The following is a 25,140-nucleotide window of genomic DNA, read 5'->3' on the forward strand; positions in this document are numbered from 1 at the left end:
TTGAATGTATTTATTTTTCTCAACTACATGAATTTTTTGGTGTATTTTTAATGATATATATGAGTAGTCCAAATAATTATTAAGTCTGGCAAGGCTTTTTAAATTTTATTCTGGGACACCTTCCTATGACCACAAGGCTATGTTAATTTTTTTCTGGGACGCCTTCTTAGGAAGCCTTCCTACGAACGTCTCAGGAAGGCGTCCCAGAAAAAAATAAAATAGCCTTATTGGATATTTTTATGCATTATTTAACCAGTTGAGTCTTTTACAGGATTGTTTGTTTAATGCTGTTTAAACATTACTGGAAAAAAAACCACCTTAAATTTGCTAATTATTTGGCATGAAAGTTTGATTTATTGAAAGGGACTCATAGTTTTCCATTTAATTTTAATAATTGTCTAATGGTTAAAACAATAGCTTCGTTGTTTACTTTTATACACAACAACATATTCACTTTGGTCTCGTTGTTTACCTAATATTCACTATGTACTTGGTAACAGTTATTAATTAATTGAATAGAAAATATTATAATAAATATTATTGGAAGCCGAATTGACGTCAAATAGGTGCCGATTTGACTAGATGCCAATTTAACCAGGTGCCGACTTGACTTGTACGTTTCAATTCCTCTGCGATCGTTTGCGGTATTTTCTTGAGAAAACCTATTTTCCATCATCAAAGAGAAGAAGAAACTGCTTGAAATGATTCCCGAACGCTTCGTGATTGTTAAAATAAGTTTAATTCACTCAAAAAACAATTTTAAAACTTGCGATGTTTAAACAGGAAGTTTCAAAAGCACGTGTAAAAGAAGAAATTAACCGGTGAGAGTGGAAATCCGTACATAACATATATCACTATAGTACGACTTTTAAAGCAAAACAGTTTCATCCTTTTGTAAAACAGTCTTTAATATACCTATCACATTAATGTTTGAAGGGTCTTAAGCTTATTCAAACCATATAAGTCGGTATGAAACACCAAAACGGAATGATAATAACCGATTACGTTTTGTAGTTTACAAAATTCTGGACTGGTTCCTGTCAAACTACAACACTTTCTTCGACTGTAGTGGAATACAAACAGAAACCAGTTAGTTTGTAAACTGGTTCCTGGCTGATTACTACACAATGCTCATGCATAATGATAACACAAGCACATTCCTCCAGTTTGTATTGAAATTAGTAAATACGAAACCAAGCGCGGTAGGCAGAGAAATCAGGTCGGCAGTTATGGAACAATGACTGCGTCATTTTCCAAAAACAGCAAAATTTCCTTAAAATTACCAATTCAGGGGCAGCAACCCAACAACAGGTTGTCCGATTCATCTGAAAATTTCAGGGCAGATAGATCTTGACCTGATAATCAATTTTACTGCATGTCAGATTTGCTCTAAATGCTTTGGTTTTTGAGTTATAAGCCAAAAACTGAATTTTGCCCCTATGTTCTATTTTTAGCTGTGGTGGCCATCTTGGTTGGTTGGCCAGGTCACGCCACACATTTTTTAAACTAGGTACTCCAATGATAATTGTGGCCAAGTTTGGTTTAATTTGGCCCAGTGGTTTCAGAGGAGAAGATTTTTGTAATAGATTACTAAGATTTACGAAAAATGGTTAAAAATTGACTATCAAGGGCAATAACTCCTAAAGGGGTCAACTGACCATTTCAGTCATGTTCACTTATTTGTAAATCTTACTTTGCTGAACATTATTGCTGTTTACAGTTTATCTCTATCTATAATAATATTCAAAATAATAACCAAAAACAGCAAAATTTCCTTAAAATTACCAATTCAGGGGCAGCAACCCAACAACGGGTTGTCCGATTCATCTGAAAATTGCAGGGCAGATAGATCTTGACCTGATAAACAATTTTACCCCTGTCAGATTTGCTCTAAATGCTTTGGTTTTTGAGTTATAAGCCAAAAACTGCATTTTACCCCTATGTTCTATTTTTAGCCATGGCGGCCATCTTGGTTGGTTGGCCGGGTCACGCCACACATTTTTTAAACTAGATACCCCAATGATGATTGTGGCCAAGTTTGGTTTAATTTGGCCCAGTAGTTTCAGAGGAGAAGATTTTTGTAAAAGTTAACGACGACGATGACGACGACGGACGACGGATGCCGGATGCCAAGTGATGAGAAAAGCTCACTTGGCCCTTTGGGCCAGGTGAGCTAAAAATGCAACAAAATTACAAACAAAGCCATTTTGTTAAAGAATGTCTATACATTAGGTAAAAGTTGATGAGCAATAGATATTTAAAGGCAGAGGTCTACAAAAGTTATCCTAATATATTGTATAAAATTGAGAATGAAAATGGGGAATGTGCCAAAGAGACAACAACCCGACCATAGAAAACAAGAATGTGTCCACAGTACACGGATGCCCCACTCACACTATCATTTTCTATGTTTAAAGGACTGTGAAATTGGAATAAATTCTCTAATTTGGCATTAAAATTAGAATGATCTTATCAAAGGGAACATGTATACTAAGTTTCAAGTTGATTGGACTTCTACTTTATCAAAAACTACCTTGACCAAAAACTTTAACCTGAAATTTGCACTATCATTTTCTATGTTCAGTGAACCGTAAAATTGGGGTCAAAACTCTAATTTGGCATTTAAATTAGAAAGATCATATCATAGGGCACATGTATACTAAGTTTCAAGTTGATTGGACTTCAACTTCATCAAAAACTACCTTGACCAAAAACTTTAACCTGAAGCCAAAAACTTTAACCTGAAATTTGCACTATCATTTTCTATGTTCAGTGAACCGTAAAATTGGGGTCAAAACTCTAATTTGGCATTTAAATTAGAAAGATCATATCATAGGGCACATGTATACTAAGTTTCAAGTTGATTGGACTTCAACTTCATCAAAAACTACCTTGACCAAAAACTTTAACCTGAAGCCAAAAACTTTAACCTGAAATTTGCACTATCATTTTCTATCAGTGAACCGTAAAATTGGGGTCAAAACTCTAATTTGGCATTTAAATTAGAAAGATCATATCATAAGGAACATGTGTACTAAGTTTCAAGTTGATTGGACTTCAACTTCATCAAAAACTACCTCGACCAAAAACTTTAACCTGACATGGGACAGACGGACGAACGGACGAACGGACGAACGAACAGACGGACGAACGAACAGACGGACGAACGGACGCACAGACCAGAAAACATAATGCCCCTCTACTATCGTAGGTGGGGCATAAAAACAACAGCAGAAGGTCACTAACAGGTCTTCAATGTAGCAAGAAATTCCTGCGCCCGGAGGCGTCCTTCAGCTGGCCCCTAAACAAATATATACTAGTTCAGTGATAATGAACGCCATACTAATTTCCAAATTGTACACAAGAAATTTTGACATACAAATGAGCTTGCTTCCTCGAATAACTCTCCCCATTTTTCAATTCTCTATCCATCTTATTCAGACATGGAAATAATTTCATATCATGGTTTTTTTGAAAATGCATTATTTTTAGGCTTTGATTTTGTTTTACAGTCTGCAAACGCCACAAAAATGAGAATTCATAAAAACTGTATCTCCAGAAAAGACGAGACACTTCTACAATAAAAATTTCCTTTGTTAACTTTCCTTTTTTCTTTAAGACGTTTCCTTTATAAATGTGACTATAGCTAACGATCTTTGGACTTAACACTCAATTGAATTGTCTAATACTGAGGTATAAACATCATTATCACTATTTTGTGCATTTTCCTTTGATCTTTTTTTTTGATAATTTTTCATATTATGCTACTCCCTTGATGAAAATTATTGCTAGAAACTAAGGGGACATGAGGCATTGCTAATGAAATTGACATGAAATTGACATTGTCGTCATAGGTAAAATAGCGATAAACAGATTATCATTGGTCATTTTAACTCAATTGCTTTTCTCGCTTTCACATTACGGGCTCAAGCAAGAAACCCAATCTCGTTGAGATGATCAACCATAATCTATAATTATCTACTATAAATTTGTTGCACTTTTGAATCTCGAGTCACAAATGATGCTGCATTGATACCAAGTTGAAAATGTATAACTTGTTAATTATTCATTAATTTAGATGAATTTAGTACAATGATATTTGAAAATGATACATATGAATCTTTTTATTACATTTAGTGCACCTAAATTGATTACTTTAATTATAGATTATCATTATTTATTCAAACATTTATTTTAGTGCTGTCACATATGACATAAAACTCAAGTTCATTAACTTGTACTTAATTTAAAAAAAAAATGTTTCCAAAGAGGATGGCCCCATATCAACATAATCAAAAACTGTCAACAGGCTTCCAATTAGTCCAAGCATATATATGAAAGACACTATTTCAGAAAACTAATCTGACCAAGTTGTATCTTGTGAACATATCAAGTGATGTTATAGTACTTTTTGGTTTTCATATCGAAGGAGTCAAAACAGGTGCCATGTCACACTTCCCCTTTATTATATAAAAGTGGTTTCTTTCTCTACTGCAAATAGTGTACCAGTAATGGAAGCAAGACAGGGTAGTGATTCTATTATCTCTACATCTTTTTCACTTGTATATCTCTTGAAGAAATTGTTTCCCTTGAAACCACAAACACATCTTGTATCTCTACCATAGAGAGTACACAAATATATCATCCCCAAATTTTTATTTTTTTAAAATAAAACCACCATTCTATATATACTGTGAATTCTCACAACTTATTTCAAACAGGCTACTCACCTCCATAGATTTCTTTTAGAAAGTGAGTATAAAATTTTGATAGAACCAGCTCCAATTTGGCCATTATTTATAACTGACTTAATTCAATTAAATTTTTAATAATTCTTCTTAAACTTTTGATGAAAAACAAACAATCTTACAATGAGTCAGTCAACTGAATAGTTTTTACCAAATAATTAGGCTTTGTTCTGGTAAACATACATTGCATTCTTCAAAAGATTATGTTTAATTGATATTTTAATGTTATTTAATCCAGATTAATATCAATTATTAAACAAGCCTGTATACATCTCAGATTTCATATTAAACTAACAAGATCATGATCAAGAAGTGTGATGACGATTCAAAAATAGTTTTCTGCTCAAGTTTCAAATTAACTCATTCAACTTACAGACGAGTATTTTGGATCCACGATGAGAAGACTGGTATCCATTCATGTTTCTGAGTTGAGCTGGTGCACTCGGGGAAGGTAACAGACCAGCGGGGGTATCTCTGGATGGTGACGTATCATTGTTCTGTGACATAAATATCTTTATTGTTCTTCCATCACCACTACAAAAGAACAAAATCATATATTACACTCAATATTGGATTCATCAAAACAAAAACAAAAAAAACAAATAATTTCAGCTATATAATTTACCTCCAGTTTGAGTCTTAATTTTGTCAAAACAGTTTATGATTTTAACAAAAATTTCATAAAAACAGAAGGTTCCCACCGTTAGAATATACCAGAGAATTTAGAATCTTAGAAAGTTACTGTTAAAAAATATAACTAGATAAAGCAAAATTAAAAAAAAGATTGTTAAATTTTATTCATAGAAGAATAGAAAGATAAAACCATGACCAACTAGATATCTAGATAAATAAATGAATGCTACTTATCAGTGATGAGTTTTTACAGTATTGTGGATGCAATATCATTTATGGGATACTAATTTAATATGGTTTTCATGGGGATAGTTGAATCACAGAATAAACAGTTTTACAAAGTACAAATTTCCTGTAGACTAGCTTGTATGCAGACTTCAACAAAAATATCTAATCAAATATCCGTAAACATTCAATTTTTTCTCAAACAACAAAAATTAGAAACCACAAAAAATTTAATGAATACACCGTAGCCCTGCAGTTTGAAATAAGAATTGTCACTATTTGTTAATACATGTAGTCCTATTTCCACGTTGATTTTTAATTTTTTTTTAATTATCTTGTTTAATTTTCTTCAATATTAGTATATTTTTAAAAAGAAAATCATTTAAAACTCACCTTGGAGTAGGACTTTTTCTTAGCCATTTAAGTCGGTGCAAGGAAAACATTGAAATTGGACAAGTTTTAACATTACAAGTATATATCCTTTAACTCCATCTGATATTGTTTGATATTTGTTCAATTTTAAAATAAACAATGGGTGTACTATGCATAGGAAAGAATTGAACTTTGTTAATCTAAGACAAATATATCAAAATTTTATCCAAACGGTTATGATTTTAAATGAATAATGGCTAATTATTCCTGATACAGTTTATTAATTTGTGATAGACATGCAAACTGATAATTTAAATGGTTACAATTATGAAACAAAGATTTATTATATCTATATGTAGCAGTATTTTTTCTTCTGAATTTCATGTTCAATACTTTTAAATTTTTTAAATAACAAAGTTTTAGTGGAAAACTAATACTGAATAAAAACAGAGACCATGAATAAATCATCTATCTATTAGTCCTAGATAAAAATAGAAATAACCAAGTATAACTTTATCATTTTTAATGACTTAAAAGATATTTCTCATGAATCATCATAAACATTAAATATTCTTATGCAACTGAATGTTGACTTTATGGTGCAGACACATGCCAATTAAAGGGAGATAAGTCATAGAATATTAAACATTGGAAATTACACAATTCAATTTTTTTTTTATATTAAATACATTAATGTAGATAAAAAAAAAGATAAAAAATCGGAGAATAAGGTTAGGGTTGTGTTAGGTATTAAGTGCATCGGTATAAGAAGGTAAAACTGGTCTAAAAATTGCCAGATTTAGCAACTTGTCTCATAATTACTGATTTTTCCAGGATGCATATTTTTTATTAATGAAATAGACAAAGCAGTGTAAAACAGATTTTCAGTGCATTTGGTAAAAGGATGAAGCATGTTTATTAAAATGCATTCTGAGAAATTGTGTAAGAATTCAATAAAACAGATTTGTGATCAATGTTAAAACCTAAGATTGCTTTTATTGGTTAGGGAGAACATGGTTAAATCACTTACTCCTCCAAAAGGCTGCAATACACAACAAATCTTTGTCACATGTTTGATTTAATCAACTTTCTTTTATAGTTATATAATGCTCTTTTCTGCTCAAGTTTTGTGAACTTGTTTGTCTTTTCATCGATTTTAGCCATGGCATTGTCAGTTTCTTTTATTTTTGAATGTCCCATTGGTATCTTGTTTTTTCAAAATTGATAACATTTGTATTAGTACCCATACCTTGTGCAACAAATACATTGTATTATAAAACAGACAACCATGAAGGAATACACACAATCCCTTTCTCATCACCAAAAGTGCTTGTACATGTTCTAAAAACTCTCCCCTACCCATGCTTAGACTATAAATAACAGGGGGTAAAAATAGTAAAGTTTTTTTGTCAATGCGACTCTTACATTACACAATGATTGCCACAAAATCACCTACAAATATATTGAATCATTTATACCAAAAGTTACTAAAACTAATTAAGACCCTTTTGCATTTGAAACAAAACCAAATATAATGACCGCTACCCTATTTACCATTAATTACTCACAGAATATATGTTTTTCTCCTGAAATTTATCACACAATGAAAATAATAAAGTCTAACGAAGAAATAAACTACTATAAATGTTTACATAAAAATTGACATAGTTGATCAATCAAATTAAAACTCAGGTAAAAGAAGGACAACAGGATCAAACATTTTTCTTATCGAGATGTAGGTAATTTAATGGTAGGTAATTCCTATCAACACCATAAGAAATCTTGTCCCAGTGAGAAAATTAAATATATAAAATTAACATGTTCGAACAGATACCGTGGACGATCGACCATATCTCTATATACAGGTGAATCAATAGTCAATTTGTCAGTATGTATTTAATAAGTAATGATATAAAATAAGAGTGAAGAAATATTTAATACTTCTTTGAACATTGCAAACTTCAAACAGGACCATGTCCCTTTAGGTCATATTTATAAAGTCACGTTCCATTTTGTGAGATTGTAAAGTCATCCTGTGTATATTTCATAATAATCCTTTTCTCAGTTGGTAATCCAATGAAAAAATTGGTAACATTGTAAGCTGTTATAATCTGAATATTTAAATTTAACTAAGCATGTTTATCTAAAATTAAAGTCTGTGAAATGTTTTAAAACTTCTACCAAGGTAAATATGTGTTCATATGCTGTATGGCAATGTATAAAGTTTACAAGAGATTTAAAAATAAAATTGTCATATGTTATACCAAAGTTCTTCAGTAGCCATTTACAAAATTGGGTATTCAACTTAAGAAACGCTCTATCATTATTTTACCAGTAAATATATCTTTACATTATTAGTTGCAGATAGTTTTTTAAGAGAGTAAATTATTTAACTTTTGTTAGATCTATGGTGATAGAGACTTTGAAAGTAAAGACTTATTACTTATAAAGGCTCCTTTCTGTAAATTTCAAATCCAAACAAAAGGAAAAGTTATTAATTATTAAAACCACAAAAGAACATACCGATCTACCCAATATTATTTGAAATTTGTAATACCCCTGTTGAACAGCGTAAGTTATTTATCCTATAACAGTTTTCTGTAAACATGGGTTTAAACGTATTTATCCAAAAAGGATTAAGCGTCTTACAAATGAAAATATTGTTCTTAAAGGCACTTTTCATGACGTCAATTGGTATTGTTAACAGAATAAATATTTATTGTTTATGAATAAAGAGTTGAAGTCAGCTGTCGAGTAAAAGTTGTTCCCCTTTGTATACAAAATCGTTTTTGTACTTTTCCAATTTCTGGTTTTAGAAATTCTAATTGTTGTACTTTAATATGCCCCAATGTTAAAGGGCTTTTGGTTTTGGCAGAGTAATTACACCTCAATCTCTCTATTTTTTTCTGAAGTACAATGCACCAATTGAGCGAGGGTTTCATTATCTTCCATGTATAAAAATTATGGAATGCAGGCAGTACTTATCAGTAGCATAGGAGGGAAATAGAAACAAGTACTGCTCTCCTATTAAATGAATGTACTGAATGAGAAGTATTTAGTTATTTTTAGAAATTCTTACCAGTCCAGACTGACCGATCGTTGTCGTTCTTGTAATACATCATTCTTTATTCTATCTTTTTGACTCAAGCATCTCGTTACTTTATGAAATCCAATACTGAAACGAACAAAAAATAAATAACGAAATGTGGAAAAAAAACCAAAAAACAAATAAAACAATAAATTTCACATTTTCTAATCTTAAAAGAATACATGTAATGTTACAAAACTCAAAGATTATACTGGAAATACAGTACATGTTATGAAATATTTGTTGAAGTTTCTGTTTCATCACAGATATTTACATCATTCAATGTCGCTATTTATTTCAATATGATCTAAAAAATAATATTTAGTCTTACCATTATCAAAAGAATGAACCATACCTAATGTAATTGTACTTTGTACGTCAAAAGTTTTGATTGAATAAGGCCAACAAATCAAAGCATCAAAAAAATCTTATCCCATTTTTTAACAGAAATAATAATTTACGTTTTTAAACCAAAATAATGGATGGATATTTAAACCACAACAATATATAACAAGTACTCCATCAAATCATGAAATGACATCACAACTCGTTTTTTATATTAAGTCATTTAAAATAGTCTTTCATTTCAAATTTTGCAATATAATGTTGAATTAAATAGGTAAATTTCATTCTTAAGATATATACCACCATGTGGGCCATAGTTTCACTTTCTGATGTGCCAGTTTTTTGAGTACTTTAACATGAATGAGAATTATCCAGAAGTGCTGTTGTTTAATTCTTTTATCTAGCCTTACCACAAAAGTTAAATACCTTATCAAATGTTTGAAATTACAGATATTTTGTTATTCAATGAAAGTGAAATCAAAATGTAAATTTTATTATCAAGGTTTTCAAAACATTAATTCAGCTGTGGAATGGATAGGGCAAATACCTGGGAAGACTTAACGTCATTTTGCAGTCATCTTTGAATAAATTTTCTGCCCTAAATAGCACTAACAATTACATTAAACTTTAATAAAAGTCAATAACATTTAATGAATACAAATTTATGTCTTAATCACAGCAGTAAGTTAATACATGTATAGAAATGTATAATTTTCTTTTAATTTTAAACTTTTTGATACTAAGATGACAAGACTTATCTCCCTTACATCAATAGAAAATTTTCTAAGGGACTTAACTCTGGCTAACTAATAGTTACAATTTTAATGGGATTTTAAAAACAAGATAAAAACCAACATATTTCCAATAAAAGATTTAAATTACTAATTGAATGGTATGAATAACTGATGAAGAACATAAAACCTGTAATTAAACTCTTTGTGACCTCAATAAACACCACAATGTTTATAAATAATTGAAATCTTCAACTTTTGGCAGACAAAAAAAAATATTTTAATTTCAAAGTGTGCCATGTGATACTATTTCTGACCTTAAATTTGAAGTAGATAAAACATCTGATCAGGTACAAGTTTTGTCTTGTAAATTTTTCACCAAATACATTCCTTTACTGTATATTTAAAAGTTCAGGCTCTTTGCATTCTTTCATTCAATTACCTATTTAAATTCTCAAATTTCTAAATATTAGATTCTTTATTTGTTATCACATAAATCTCTTTTATAAGAAAATTGATGTCATGGCTATTGACATTTACTCTTATTACATAAAGCTTAATTCTTTTAACCACTACATAGATATTCTTAAATCTAACCCCTATCTTTTGACTAGATTCACAGGAATATCTATCCAAGGCTTATAACAGTTATATTATAATAAAGTACCACTAGCGTGACATATTTTGTGCTGAATGATAATTTAATAATAAATTTAATGAACAGTAATTGTATCATTTTGTATATTTTGCATTTTTTATTTAGAATTGAATCCTAGTTTATGACCCCCACTGCTGACATTATATTGGTCAAATATAGGCATTATCAAATTTTCATTAAAAATCATTGATTTTTGAACAGATATTTGAAACAACAGAACAAAATTAACTGAATCCCAACAGCAGTGTTAATTGTTCATTCATAAGATAAATCATGGATTCACATTAAAAATTTACAACCAATATTGTCAAAGGCCTGACATTTTATAATTAATTTCCTGCTTGAATGAAACTCATACACTCTCAGACACTTGTGTACTCACATGTACTACAGTAACTATACTGTAAGGGATAATAACTAGAATTCTAAATCACAATTATTCAGAATATAAATGGTTGTCATAACAAAATGAACTTTTATCAGATAAATTCAGTCTCTACAAATTTTCACATCTTTCATTGAAATATTAATAATAAATAAAAGGAGACATGTCACATGGGTCATACAACAGCGAGATAGCAACCATGAAACAAAATAACCAAACAAGCTCTAAATGGCAACATAAGACACTGGTGACTATACAAGACTGGACCAAACTCCATCGTCTTGTTCCTCCAAAGATATCAAGTGATAATAGGAAGTCACAATTCTGTAGTACTGAATTTGAAAGATACTACCTAGAAAAGTCTTCATTTGTCCATCTATTAACATCTTACTCACCAGATATCATGACCACTGATGTTTTAAATCACACCACCATCAGATTTCCATATTAAGTTTATACATGTACAAGGAAGAAGAGGGATTATTATTTATCCTTTTTATTATTATTTATGTGATAAAAACAAGTTTTCCCAACAAATATATTAAATTTGAGCCAAAAAAAGGGGGGAATTTCCTTTCTTTGTTCTCATGGTTACTTTTAAATTGAAAAAAAAAATCTAAAAAAAATCGATTCAACTGCGAGCCATATTTATCAACATTTGTAGATGACAAATTTGTACCAATATTCAAATAGCTCCAAGTTACGTTCATTTTTATTGATAGTTTGAATATAATTTCCTATCATCCCAAGGGTTTTATATATATTGTCAAGTTTTGTCATAGATAAGCATATGGATCATTTATTTTCACACTTAATGTCCATATATAGATACAGGAGATTACTAATACATTGAAACTAGACAAGACAAATTCCTTTTGCACCAAAAAGATGTCACGTAAATATATTCCATTAAAATATGTGTGAAAGAACGACCACTTTACTTCACAATTCTCTATGGGTTTACTCTAGCAATTAACGTACAAAACGTGAAATGAGAAATATTAAATATCATTCAAAAGATAATGATGACATATTTCTGAACCATACAAGTCTTTATCAGTAAAAGTGTCAAAAAACTAATTCATCGAAAGGACACTCTTTTATTCTATCTTTTCTATGATCTTTCATTTGAGTATATTTTCACAATTGAATTCTTTATGGTCGATTACCTATTGACAAAACAGTAAATATAAAAGGACAAAATCTTGGATCAAATCTAGGTCCTATGTATATCACAGGATAATTGGTGACTAAACATTGGGACCAAAAAATAAACAAGCATTTATATATCAAAATATTTGTCATAAGATCTCTAGGGGTCATATTGACAGTTTATTCTAAAAATTAGCAAAGAATGTTTTAAATAAATAAATCTAAGTAGTCTTCTCAACAAACATTAAACCTCAATAAATAACAAGATTTTACGTCTAGGATATAAGTAATTTAGAAAACGTGATATATTGCTCCTCAATGATATCAAAGATTTTCCACTACATGATATATCACTCCTCGATGATTTAAAATAATTCCCCCATTTCTTTCCTCAATCCTTTGGTCATGTTGGTGTCTTAACTTAAACAACATTTATATCCAATTTTTTTCACAGTTGAAGATTTGAAAAACTGAAAAACTACACAGAAACATTCACTATTAATCATTATTACAGAGAGCTGTCTTCTGAGCTAAAAAACTCTCAATATTGATTTCTTTAAAAATAAGACAGAATACCTGAATCAACCCCCCTACTTTACGACTTTTCAAGCTGCCAACCATAGTTCTTGGGTCCTTATGACATTTGTGACTATGTGTGGACAAAAAGTAAAAAAAAAACAATCCTAAGTACTACTGTTCTGCAGCTACGACTGTTCATGGCTTAAAACTTCATAAGTAGTGATAGATGAGTGTCGATGAACAGTACGAGGCGGTTGTTACTCAGGAAAGAATAATAAAGGCCATATTATTTACATGACACTCTTTTGGTAATCATATATACAAATTTGTAGAGAATTGTATGCTTCACAACTTGGTTGCCTCCATCAACAGGATAGTCCAATTGGAAATGTTGTAAAATTGTCAACATTTTTGGGTCAACTAGTGTATCTATTTTTTCTATTCATTGATTTTCTTTAAAAACCTAATTGAGGACTTCTAACTTCATATCAAATTGTTTCATCTACAGATTAAAATAGCAGTACTTCATTGCTGCTCATCAACTTGAGAGTTGCTATGATCTCCTCAATGATGGACTAGACAGTCCATACCTTACAGTAATGACAATCTCAACCTTCGACATGAGTACAGGAACATTATTGTTTAGCAACATATCAGTTAGTTATAGACATTTTTTAAGACATATTTACCTTTTGTCATCTTGATTGCGTACCATGTTCTGAAAAAATCAAATAATAAAATAATTTATGCAAATTTTAATATGATGCATGATGATGTATTGAGAGTTTGTAAATAATAACAGATTACCTGATGTAATTATAACAACAATACAAATGATCCTGAAAATGACCATTCAGAGCTTACCCTTGGATACTGTGTCTACACTATAAAGATATTTGTTTTAACAAGTATGAACATTCAACACAAGACCTTGATATTTAATTATCACTGATGCACCCTCACATCCTTGGTAGTTTGTCACTACAGTTCATCAGCATTTATATACCTGCATCATTCCTTATATAGCAGAAAAGCCGTTATTAAAAAAGACTGTACAAAGTTCATTAACAGGCTTTTCAGAGCTTAAGTTTATATGTTCACGATTTCCACATATTTTACTAAAAATAGAATGCTTTTTGTTTCATTCTCTATTTCTTTCGGGCAAAACCCAAAAGAGACCCAATAACATAATTAGGGGGAGGGAACAGTTTAACTTGCTTCTTCAGAATTTTTTTGTTGGTAATTGACAACTTGATTTCAAAATACAGTGAAAATTGTTGATAGTATCAATGCATTTTCTAGATATAAAAAAAAAAACAAAAACAAAAACAAAGCTTGGAACAGGTGATTTGCATTTAATACTAGCAATCTCTTTCAACAGAACCATGTTAAACAATGTTTTTTACATAAAGAACACATTGAAAGAAAAAAGTAGCTGACAAACTTTTACAATTTAAATAAAACAAAAAGTTAATACATACCCTTGGTTTGAATTTGTAATTTAAATATTTCACTTTATAATGCATTTTCAACACTTAACACTCCAGTTACTTTAATAAACTTGACCAAGTTTTAAATTAAATATGAACAATGTAAATTTCCTCCTATTGGAATGAACACTAAGAATCAAGATGAGATTTCTACAGAACACTGACAGACAAAAATCACACCTGGCCGACTGATTCAAAAGCATTCACAAAATACCTTTATCTAATATAAAAAGATGGGACTAATTAACGTAATGATTTCTACCTTTTGTGAAGAAATGAAACATCTTAAGATTACAGATATCTGCTCCCAGCAGGACCCTTCTAAACCTAATCAGACAATAACGTCAAGAGGGGATAAACTTTATTATTTCACTACGGGTGTAATTAGGTTCTTCTACTTTTTATTCGTGCACAGCATCAGAACGATAAAGATGAAACATCGACAGACAGGATTTGTTTCAGGAAGCAGCAGTTGATGATGTCAGACTTTCTATCTTTCACTTTTTACTCTCTCTCTCTCTATCATAACCTTAATGGCGAGTTAACTTGACAGTAATTATGATTATCAAAGGTTACTCTCTCTCTCTCTCTATCATAACCTTAATGGCGAGTTAACTCGACAGTAATTATGATTATCAAAGGTTAACTCTCTCTCTCTATCATAACCTTAATGGCGAGTTAACTTGACAGTAATTATGATTATCTCTCTCTCTCTATCATAACCTTAATGGCGAGTTAACTTGACAGTAATTATGTTACTCTCTCTCTCTCTATCATAACCTTAATGGCGAGTTAACTCGACAGTAATTATGATTATCAAAGGTTAACTCTCTCTCTCTATCATAACCTTAATGGCGAGTTAACTTGACAGTAATTATGATTATCAAAGGTTAACTCTCTCTCTCTATCATAACCTTAATGGCGAGTTAACTTGACAGTAATTATGATTATCAAAGGTTACTCTCTCTCTCTCTATCATAACCTTAATGGCGAGTTAACTTGACAGTAATTATGATTATCAAAGGTTACTCTCTCTCTCTCTATCATAACCTTAATGGCAAGTTAACTTGACAGTAATTATGATTATCAAAGGTTAACTCTCTCTCTCTATCATAACCTTAATGGCGAGTTAACTTGACAGTAATTATGATTATCAAAGGTTAACTCTCTCTCTCTATCATAACCTTAATGGCAAGTTAACTTGACAGTAATTATGTTACTCTCTCTCTCTATCATAACCTTAATGGCAAGTTAACTCGACAGTAATTATGTTTATCAAAGGTTAAGTAAAACCTTTATACTTTGTACTATTAACTACAGTCAAAGAACCATTGGGTACAGAAAGTAAATGTATTTCAACACATGGAGCATTTTTTTTCTTCTATTTTTCTTATGATTTTGATGTAATGCCTCTTATCTATTTACTTTATACATTTGTAGTGCATCATCCACCTTGGTTTTAATAGTTATCTGCACCTTTTGCTTCATGTTCCATTACAAGGATTTTCCTGTCAAAGGAGGACTTTCTATGAAAGGTTGATGGTAGCTGCCATGATTTTGTTAAGTGGCCTTAAATACCAAAAATCAATCAATCAATAATTACTGGGATTCCAGAACCTAACTTATTTAGACTTTAATCAATCAATCAACGATTACTGGGATTCCAGAACCTAACTTATTTAGACTTTACTCAATCAATCAAGGATTACTGGGATTCCAGAACCTAACTTATTTAGACTTTAATTAATCAATCAACAATTACTGGGATTCCAGACCCTAACTTATTTAGACTTTAATCAATCAATCAACAATTACTGGGATTCCAGAACCTAACTTATTTAGACTTTACTCAATCAATCAACGATTACTGGGATTCCAGAACCTAACTTATTTAGACTTTACTCAATCAATCAAGGATTACTGGGATTCCAGAACCTAACTTATTTAGACTTTAATTAATCAATCAACAATTACTGGGATTCCAGACCCTAACTTATTTAAAATTGAGAATGGAAATGGGGAATGTGTCAAAGAGACAACAACCCGACCAAATAAAAAACAACAGCAGAGGATCACCAACAGGTCTTCAATGTAGCGAGAAATTCCCGCACCCGGAAGCGTCCTTCAGCTGGCCCCTAAACAAATATATACTAGTCCAGTGATAATGAACGCCATACTAATTTCCAAATTGTACACAAGAAACTAAAATTAAAATAATACAAGACTAACAAAGGCCAGAGGCTCCTGACTTGGGACAGGCGCAATCAATCAATCAACAATTACTGGGATTCCAGAACCTAACTTATTTAGACTTTAATCAATCAATCAACAATTACTGGGATTCCAGACCCTAACTTATTTAGACTTTAATCAATCAATCAACAATTACTGGGATTCCAGACCCTAACTTATTTAGACTTTAATCAATCAATCAACAATTACTGGGATTCCAGACCCTAACTTATTTAGACTTTAATCAATCAATCAACAATTACTAGGATTCCAGACCCTAACTTATTTAGACTTTAATCAATCAATCAACAATTACTGGGATTCCAGACCCTAACTTATTTAGACTTTAATCAATCAATCAACAATTACTGGGATTCCAGAACCTAACTTATTTAGACAGGGATACAGTTTAAGAAAACCTGGCTGAATTAAACCACATAACGTAACAAGTTGGAATAAGACATCAACTGATTTCCTAACAAAGTGGAAATTCCAGGATATTTCTATAAAACAGTTTTTGATGTTTTCCCACATGAGGGTGGTACATATATATAGCCAGGTTCCAGTGTAACCATAATGAAAGAAATGTTAGATTTTAAGTCCTTTTACTTACAGTTTGCCTAATTCTGTTAGCTTAGATGTTTGTAAATATTTATAAATAGGATTTTTCATTGAAAGGTTATCTTTAAATATTTCAGAATAGCCAGTTTATGGGTGGACAATTTCTTGTTTTCACAACTTAAAAATTCTATTTTCATGGACATTTCTTTTTGCTCCCAAAATGATAATTACTTCAATCATACCGATAACAATTAGTTTATAGGTATAAAGTCCTTGACATTAAATGAAAGAAAAAACTTGCACTAATTTACTTCTATATAAATTTGTTTTAATTTCTTAATTACAAAAATAAAATATCTTTGGAAAAATTTTTCTCAAATAAAAGGAATGCTTATAGTTCCACCAGAATTATTAGTAAATTTTATCTACTTACATAAAATAGCCACAATAAAGACAGTTTGTTTTTGTGAATTAACAGTCTGAGCCCTTTCACTGCCCCAACAATATTGAGTACTGAAAGGATACTGATTTGCCCCTAACCTGTTGAGAAAAGACCTTGACCACCTACATGCATATAATGGAAGATTGAATAATAAATAATCATTTTGCACCCATTGTACATGCCTATTAAATATCAAAAGCTATAAATATTCATTTTCCATCATATTGCATGCTCATCTGTCACAATCCTAGTGACAATTTATTAATTCACATCACCATCCTCCAAAAAAAACAGAACATTTAAAAAAGTCATTCAGTCAGAATCATCTCAGCGGGAAAGTTTCCTGTCAAAACTTACGAATTATGCACATTTTCTTTGTCAGACAAACCTATCCTTTTAATCTCCAAAGTATTACAATTGTAAAGATGTTTAATAATTACAATTCAAATTATGCTGGAAACATCATTTGATGTCGCATAAGATGGTCTCTTAAACTTCAAAAAAAAAATGAACATGAAAAACTTTCTGTAAATTCTTACAATAAAATTGCCGTCATTTGATGTCGAATAAGATGGTCTCTTGAGTGTCAAAGAAATGAACAAGAAAACATTTTTGCACATTCTTAAAAAAAAATTGCCAACTCATCATCTTAATTTTCTTAGAATTATAACTATGAGAAACAACCTACTATCAGTAATGCAATAATTTACGTACTATGTGACCTGAAAGCCTAACATTGACACTTATCAACATTTATACGATTTTAATCCCGCTAATTTCTACTAATTCGTAAGTTTGCCAAATTACCCATTTGTACTCATTCTCCACCTAAAAATAAAACCCACTCTGTAAGAATCTGACAAAATGTCTTCCAAATTGAGTTCAGTCTAGCAGCATGTACCTGCACTAGTATGTCATGTACCAATTTATATGGTATTGTATGTCTACCCCTACAGGGAACAATTTATAATACCAATAGGCAACATTCTTCATTTATGATGCATCCAAAAAATGCAAAAAAAAAACAAACATTACAATACTAAAGTACTGGAAATATAACAGCAGAGAAGGAAGTCTGACTCATCAACTTATATTATAGAAAGTTTTAATTCTAATCTTGGAGATTAAAATTTGTTTAAATTACCATAACTGTTAAGACAATTAAGCTTGAAAACTTCAAGATGGAAAATCATAAATAATGAAGTCTAATTGGTTATTTTGTAAAAAAAACCTTTCATACCTCCCGTCAAAGAAAATGCATTAGAAGAAAGTCTGAGGTCTGTATGAACAGAAAACAATATTGACTGAGGTAAAAGGTTGAGGTCAATACTGTCCATCAGTACTGAAACATTTATATGGTACAAAAGACTAAATGTTTTATATCCTAGAAGGTTGTAATTAAAAGGGGGCAATACAAATTTTAAAGTCATATGAAACCTCAAAATAAAAAAAAATCATGCACATGTTTTTAATAACTAAATGGATAGTTTTCATTATACAACTTATGTACATATACTTTTTTCTGAGGAAAATTCTTTAATTTGTCCTCATTTAGAAGAAGTTCATTTGTTTTTAATTGCTTGCTTCCAGGAAGCAATTCGCGGACATATTTTTCGTATACGTAGTGACCTGAGCGTAACCCTCCTCGTAAAAATCTGGCGATCGCAATACGTATGGATCTGTCATTAAAATAAACAATTATCTGTTGTACATGTTAAACATGTATTCAATACCCATGCTTTTTGTTATTTATTTACTATAAGGTGACAATCGGTAAACTTCGGCTTTAAAGCACGGCATTTAATGAGCAGCCATAGTTGTTAAATCATAACAGACAGAGAGAAAAAAATTGACGATTATACGATATATTTGCGTAAAAAATGACAAAATCGTGCACAGAGTTCCAAGTTTATGATATAGACATGCATTGGTTCAGGAATTGGATAAACATTATTTTTCACCACTCACTGGGGTCATATGACTTTAATCTGAAACATTCTTTAGAGTAAAAATGGTTAAGAGAGAGTGCAAGTTTAGAAGAATATAATGTCACCTAACCAGATATAAACAAAAAGAAATATGTATCAATATTAGTATGCAAGTTTATTCAGATTTATAAGTTCCCATTGTTATCACTTGTAGTTTTTAGAATTTTCCAATACAATTTACTATGAAATTAACAAACATATTTTGTAAAAACCTTTATCAATCCTTGAATCAATGAACTAGTCATATATCTTAAATGGTATATTGTATTTCAATAGTCAGTAATGTAAATACTGCTATACTGTAGCTTTGTCATTTAAAAATTGACAAAGGTCATTTACATCATATACATATTGGATCAGGGAAGAATGCAATTGCTATAAAAAGTCTCTATCTGATCATAAGCCTATTGGTCGAATGGTCTGGAATATGATTGCTTTTATGCATTTCCTAAATGATGCAATGATGGTGGCCATCTGTGATTATCTTTCTTCTGCCAAACATTTATTTTGATGGTTAATAAGGACTTGTGATTGTCAATGAATCAGTGTCACAGTCTGCACCATTAGACACTAGTCTGATGCCCCCAAACTAGTAAATGGTTATTCAGACTAGCATATATTTTCAAAACTTTGTTTGGACACTTTTGAAAAAGTCTGTATATTGGTCTAAGAATAAGTAGTGGAAAGAAATTTTGTTTCAATCTAAAAGAACTATCCACCTGAGTCACTGTACAGCCTTCAACAATTAGTCAAACCCATTCCACATAGTAAAGTACTTATGTGGATCATTATGTAATTTAGCATTCATTACTGAACAAGTAATTCCATATTAGGCTGTATAAAATGTTTCTTGTTGTAAATCTTTTAGCAGGTAAAATATTACCAGAACTTGACAATGAAGCCTCATCATTTACAGTCTTAGGATAAAATAACCTGGTGAGTTTATATATACCACTTGAGAATGCTTAGGGATGTGGACACTTACTGTTTTAGGTGGTGTTGTGTAGTATAACTGACTAGAACCAATAGGAACATCATCTGACACACTGGTCATTGTTTCTGAGGAAGTTGTTGAATCTGTATCATCTTCGAAATTCCAGGCAGAGCCTATAAATATATAAATTAAAATATACTTATTTTGAGAATCTCAATCTTTCTGCATAATGGAACATCATATAAAATAAAATGAAAGAAAGAAATAGAGGATAGTTTTCCAACATAATGCTTAGTTCCTTTGTAAGCTTTGCATGTTAAGGCTATGCATGGAACCAGTCTTCATGACTAATTAGGGGAGACAACTCAAGGCAAAAGCACATTTTTTTTTGATAAACATAAACTTCAGAGGTATAGAAATGCTTCATTATATTATGTACATTATTTAAAATATCTTCAAATAGATAAAATGTCAATGCTTGCTCTTAATAAATTGTCCTTCATTTGTGATATTTTAAAAGGTATTCATGCTTTTAACAGACACGTTTTAATATACAAATGTTAAAAGTCTTTATGAGATGAGAAACTGTCTAATCATGCATTCCCCTGATAAATATTGTGTAAACTAACTATCAATCTTATAAGGGAAAAAATTCAAGTGTAAGCAAACTTTCAAAAAATTATTATTAAATAAAGTTTGGCACAATCCCAAATGACTAGTAATAACTAGCAATCTGTAATCAATATGCACTTGCATACAGTTGACATACTTTCTTATTTAAGAAAATTTTATCAGTTTTCTTATATAACATTTATTTATCAATTCCAGTATAATTATTTTCAATTACTTGATTAATTGAAATTCTAAAATTGGTATATATGTGAGTGAAACAGACCTGGTTTCAAATTTCATTAAAAAAATTTGCACTGCTAAAATTTTCAATAAAAAAAGTGTTTCATAATTTAGGCTTTTAAAGACAAGAGATACAAATCTATTATGAATATTCATGGCATCAAGATTGATTGATTTTTGGAGTTTTAATGCCACTTTTAAGCACTGCATTTAGGCTATTTCGTGGCAGCCAGTTTTTATTGGTGGAGGAAGCCAGAGTGCCTGGAGAAAACCACAGACCTTCGATATAAAAACTGAAAATCCTAGTCAATTGAGATAAGAGTCCAGTGCACTCAAACAAGCGGAATCAAACTCCTAATCTGAGAGTTGACTGGCTAGTGATTACAGTAGTAACTACTTACTGTGACCACTCGGCCACTGGCCCCCATGGCATCAACAAGTGGACCTTTCAATTTATTCCTAAAGCCATTTCAATCATATGATGTTTAATCAATGCAAAAAATTTAAATGTATATGTCAATCAATATAATATATACTGCAATGAGTAAAAGAGGGACAAAAGATACCAAAGGGACAGTCAAACTCATAAATCCAAAACAAACTGACAACGCCATGGCTAAAAATGAAAAAGACAAACAGAAAAACAATAGTACACACGACACAACATAGAAAACTAAAGAATAAACAACACGAAGTTTCAGATATATGATTGAAAGAAAATCAATATTCAATAAAAAAAAAAAAAAAGAATTTCTATCATTGTGAATTTTGGGAATCAAAGTTGACGTATTAATGACTGACTTTAGTCTAGTTGTAAATCAAGGTTTCAACCTTAAATCGATGAGCTCAGCATATGTCTAATTTTCAGATCATTTACCAAAGATTTCAATTAAATAACAGGCAAGAAATCATTTATCATACAATTAAAGAAATAACCAGCATTATCTGTTGGTGGCCTTTACAAGACAACCTTCAAATGTTTGTATTTCATTTACAAAGAACACATCCCAAATTAAAAATGTTTATATTAACAGGATCAACAATTGTCTGAACTTAGAGTAAACACCACCCTATTTTATTGCAATAAAGGAAAATGAAATTACAAACAACATTCAACTGTACGCAGCCTGTATGAAACTCATTGGTGTTTTTACGTTTACACAGTCAACCATACCTACTGTATACTTTAAGTCCCCAAAAGTTGGCACTAGGCCTGCATAAATTTATTCAGTAAAGAATAACACTGCTGTCGAAAATGAAATGAACTTGCTTTACATACGAGCTTTAATAAACTTTTCTAAAAATTGTGTACCAGTACACTCAAATGATGAAATTATTGAGATAGCTCGACATCCAAAAGATATACAATTTAATGAACCTGCAGAATGTTTAGAATAGTTATAATGTGAAATCAATTTAATTTACATAAAGTAACAAGCAAAAATTGAAAGTACAATTAAGTGTAAATCCACATTTCAAAGTTCACATTTTATTCATTTTATTAAACAGATGAACTTTTAATGTCATTGCTCCTAGCTGTAGGTAAAAAAAAATGTGAAAGACATGTCTTCATAGATGCTATAACTTTCTAGCTCCTTTTCTTTCCATATGTGTCATCAGAACAATGAGATTAAGGTTAGGTCAAGCTTTCAAAGTCTTCTTTGTTATATATAGCAGTCACTCATCATAGTCATTTAGAGCTTATAAGCCATATATCTATACTAATAAGTCACCAGATCTAATGTTTCCCACTTTAAAGTCTGATAGTCTAATGTTTCATAACATAACCTTTATAAAATATGGTTTCATCTCTTAAAAAGCTTATATTCGGGACAGAACTTGATATGAAAATTATGAAGGATAAAGACTCTGACACTCAGCTTGAATAAATTTGCTGACAGTCTAGCTACCAGAACTTTTCTACAGATAATACAAACATATTATTTAAGTAAAAACATACAAAAGATAGTACTTAACTTACTCATAAGAAATACCATTCAGAAAAGTTCACATACATTAACTTTTGCATTTAAAAGTAAAATCCTTTATGCATGGATCAACAAAGACCTAGATACAATTGACAATCCAGCTTTTATATTAAAAGTTTTGGCTCTTATCTGTTATTTTTTACACCATAACCGCAACCTTCAATTTTATTCAAATGAAAATAACTCCTGCACTGAAACCCTCATTTAGTGAATTAAAATTAAACAAGCTGGAATACAACACTAAAATAGAACAAACTGTACAGAAACAAAACGAAGTTAATTTACAGTTAAAATTAGTGCAAGGTAAAGCACTATCTAATCATCCATCTCCTACAGTTTCTAAAGTAGGTACTAATTACAGTTAAATCAGTAATAAGTACAATAATTATTAAATGAGGACAAACTTTAGTGCACAGGGGGGGGGGGTAATGTCATTCTATTTCAAAGTTGGAATACAGCAATGACTTTGACATTGTGCCCATAATAATCAGGTGTATTTAGGTGAATTAGAAAATATAATGGACTGATGCATTCCAGATTATGATTTCTCATTATCAAATGTGCTTAAGTAAACGTATGTAAAAAGACTCATTTTTTATAGATTTATGTACACAACATACTTTCTATCTGAATGATGCATTGTACCTGGACTTAATAGAAATGCATGTGATAAGTATATCAAATTATCAAGTGCAATACCTCTGAGGGGTATATCAAACTAAAAGTACAAAGGGCTGCTCAAAGTCAGAAAACTAATGATAATCAAAGATCCCTGGATGCTTTCTTTCATCCCTTTACGTCATATGATCTTTTCTTTTACCAGCATACAATGATATACTTTGCACTAAAACATATCTGCACTTCCTCAAACTTAATGGAAAACTTGATACCTAATTCATTTTCCACAGTTTATTTATGGTTTTGAAACAGTAGAATGTGTAAGTTTATATGACTGAACTTATCTAATGTTTTCTTACATGTAAACTTTCAAGATGAAACTGATATGAAATCATAACATAAACCAATAGCTTTCCATTAATCATAGGTTACTAGTACTTTACATATCTTGTTGATCAATTATGAGTGTTTATGATTGTTCATTAACTAAATATACCATAGTGAATTGTTCTATGTGTCTTAACATGCTACAATGATAGTAATGTTTTAAAAGGAAAAATTATATTTTACACTTTGTGACACACTGATACAGTGTGAATTTGCATGTCCTAGAGCACAATCTTTTTTAGATCATATTTTTAAAACCAAAGGGAAAATATCTTATTGAAAATTCATGTAAAAATTCTATCTGATAATTAAGATGTTTTTTCCTTGCCTTGCAATTTATTGCCTTCATTTTACAAAATGTTAGCCACAACATAGACATGCAACCAAAAAATTTAGCCTGGCCAAAAAATCATTTCTTGAAGATACAAAGATCACATTTAAAAATTGAAAAATGTAAAAAAAAAATGTCTGAAATTAGCTGATTCATTAGTAATCCTTGTCTGGTCATACCAAAATTTGCCTGTCATTTCAGTCACTTGGTTGTCTAATTGGCACTCATACCACATCTTCTTATATCTATTGATATCATACAAACTCTTGTTCACAACTGATCAAAAAGCATTTTAAAACATTGCAGATTACATCAGTTCCCCAATGACCTTTCTACACATTCTAACTAATGTAAGTTTTGGAATCTTGCCTGTGAAAGGTGCATCTTAATCTTGGACTTATCTGACCTGCAATAAACGTTCTACAGACAATGTCACACAGAGACTCCCAACTAATTCTACT

General features: G+C 30.7%; 1 protein-coding gene across 10 annotated transcripts in view; it reads right to left on the bottom strand.

Moving 5' to 3' along the window:
- LOC143044300 (ankyrin repeat and fibronectin type-III domain-containing protein 1-like) overlaps nucleotides 1-25,140 on the bottom strand; it is a 188,991-nt gene that overhangs the window by 23,003 nt on the left and 140,848 nt on the right. For 9 of the 10 annotated variants that reach the window (XM_076216243.1, XM_076216244.1, XM_076216242.1 and 6 more), the window contains 5 exons: nucleotides 20,555-20,676; nucleotides 13,546-13,574; nucleotides 9,058-9,153; nucleotides 7,547-7,564; nucleotides 5,122-5,282 (listed from right to left, as the gene is read on the bottom strand). In XM_076216243.1, the coding sequence (XP_076072358.1) occupies nucleotides 5,122-5,282; nucleotides 7,547-7,564; nucleotides 9,058-9,153; nucleotides 13,546-13,574; nucleotides 20,555-20,676 (426 nt within the window). The remainder of the gene's footprint in view (nucleotides 1-5,121; nucleotides 5,283-7,546; nucleotides 7,565-9,057; nucleotides 9,154-13,545; nucleotides 13,575-20,554; nucleotides 20,677-25,140) is intronic. The other variant, XM_076216245.1, reaches the window with a different exon arrangement.

The sequence above is a fragment of the Mytilus galloprovincialis genome, chromosome 9 (genome assembly GCF_965363235.1).
Source record: "Mytilus galloprovincialis chromosome 9, xbMytGall1.hap1.1, whole genome shotgun sequence".
In the NCBI taxonomy this organism is placed as follows: domain Eukaryota; kingdom Metazoa; phylum Mollusca; class Bivalvia; order Mytilida; family Mytilidae; genus Mytilus; species Mytilus galloprovincialis.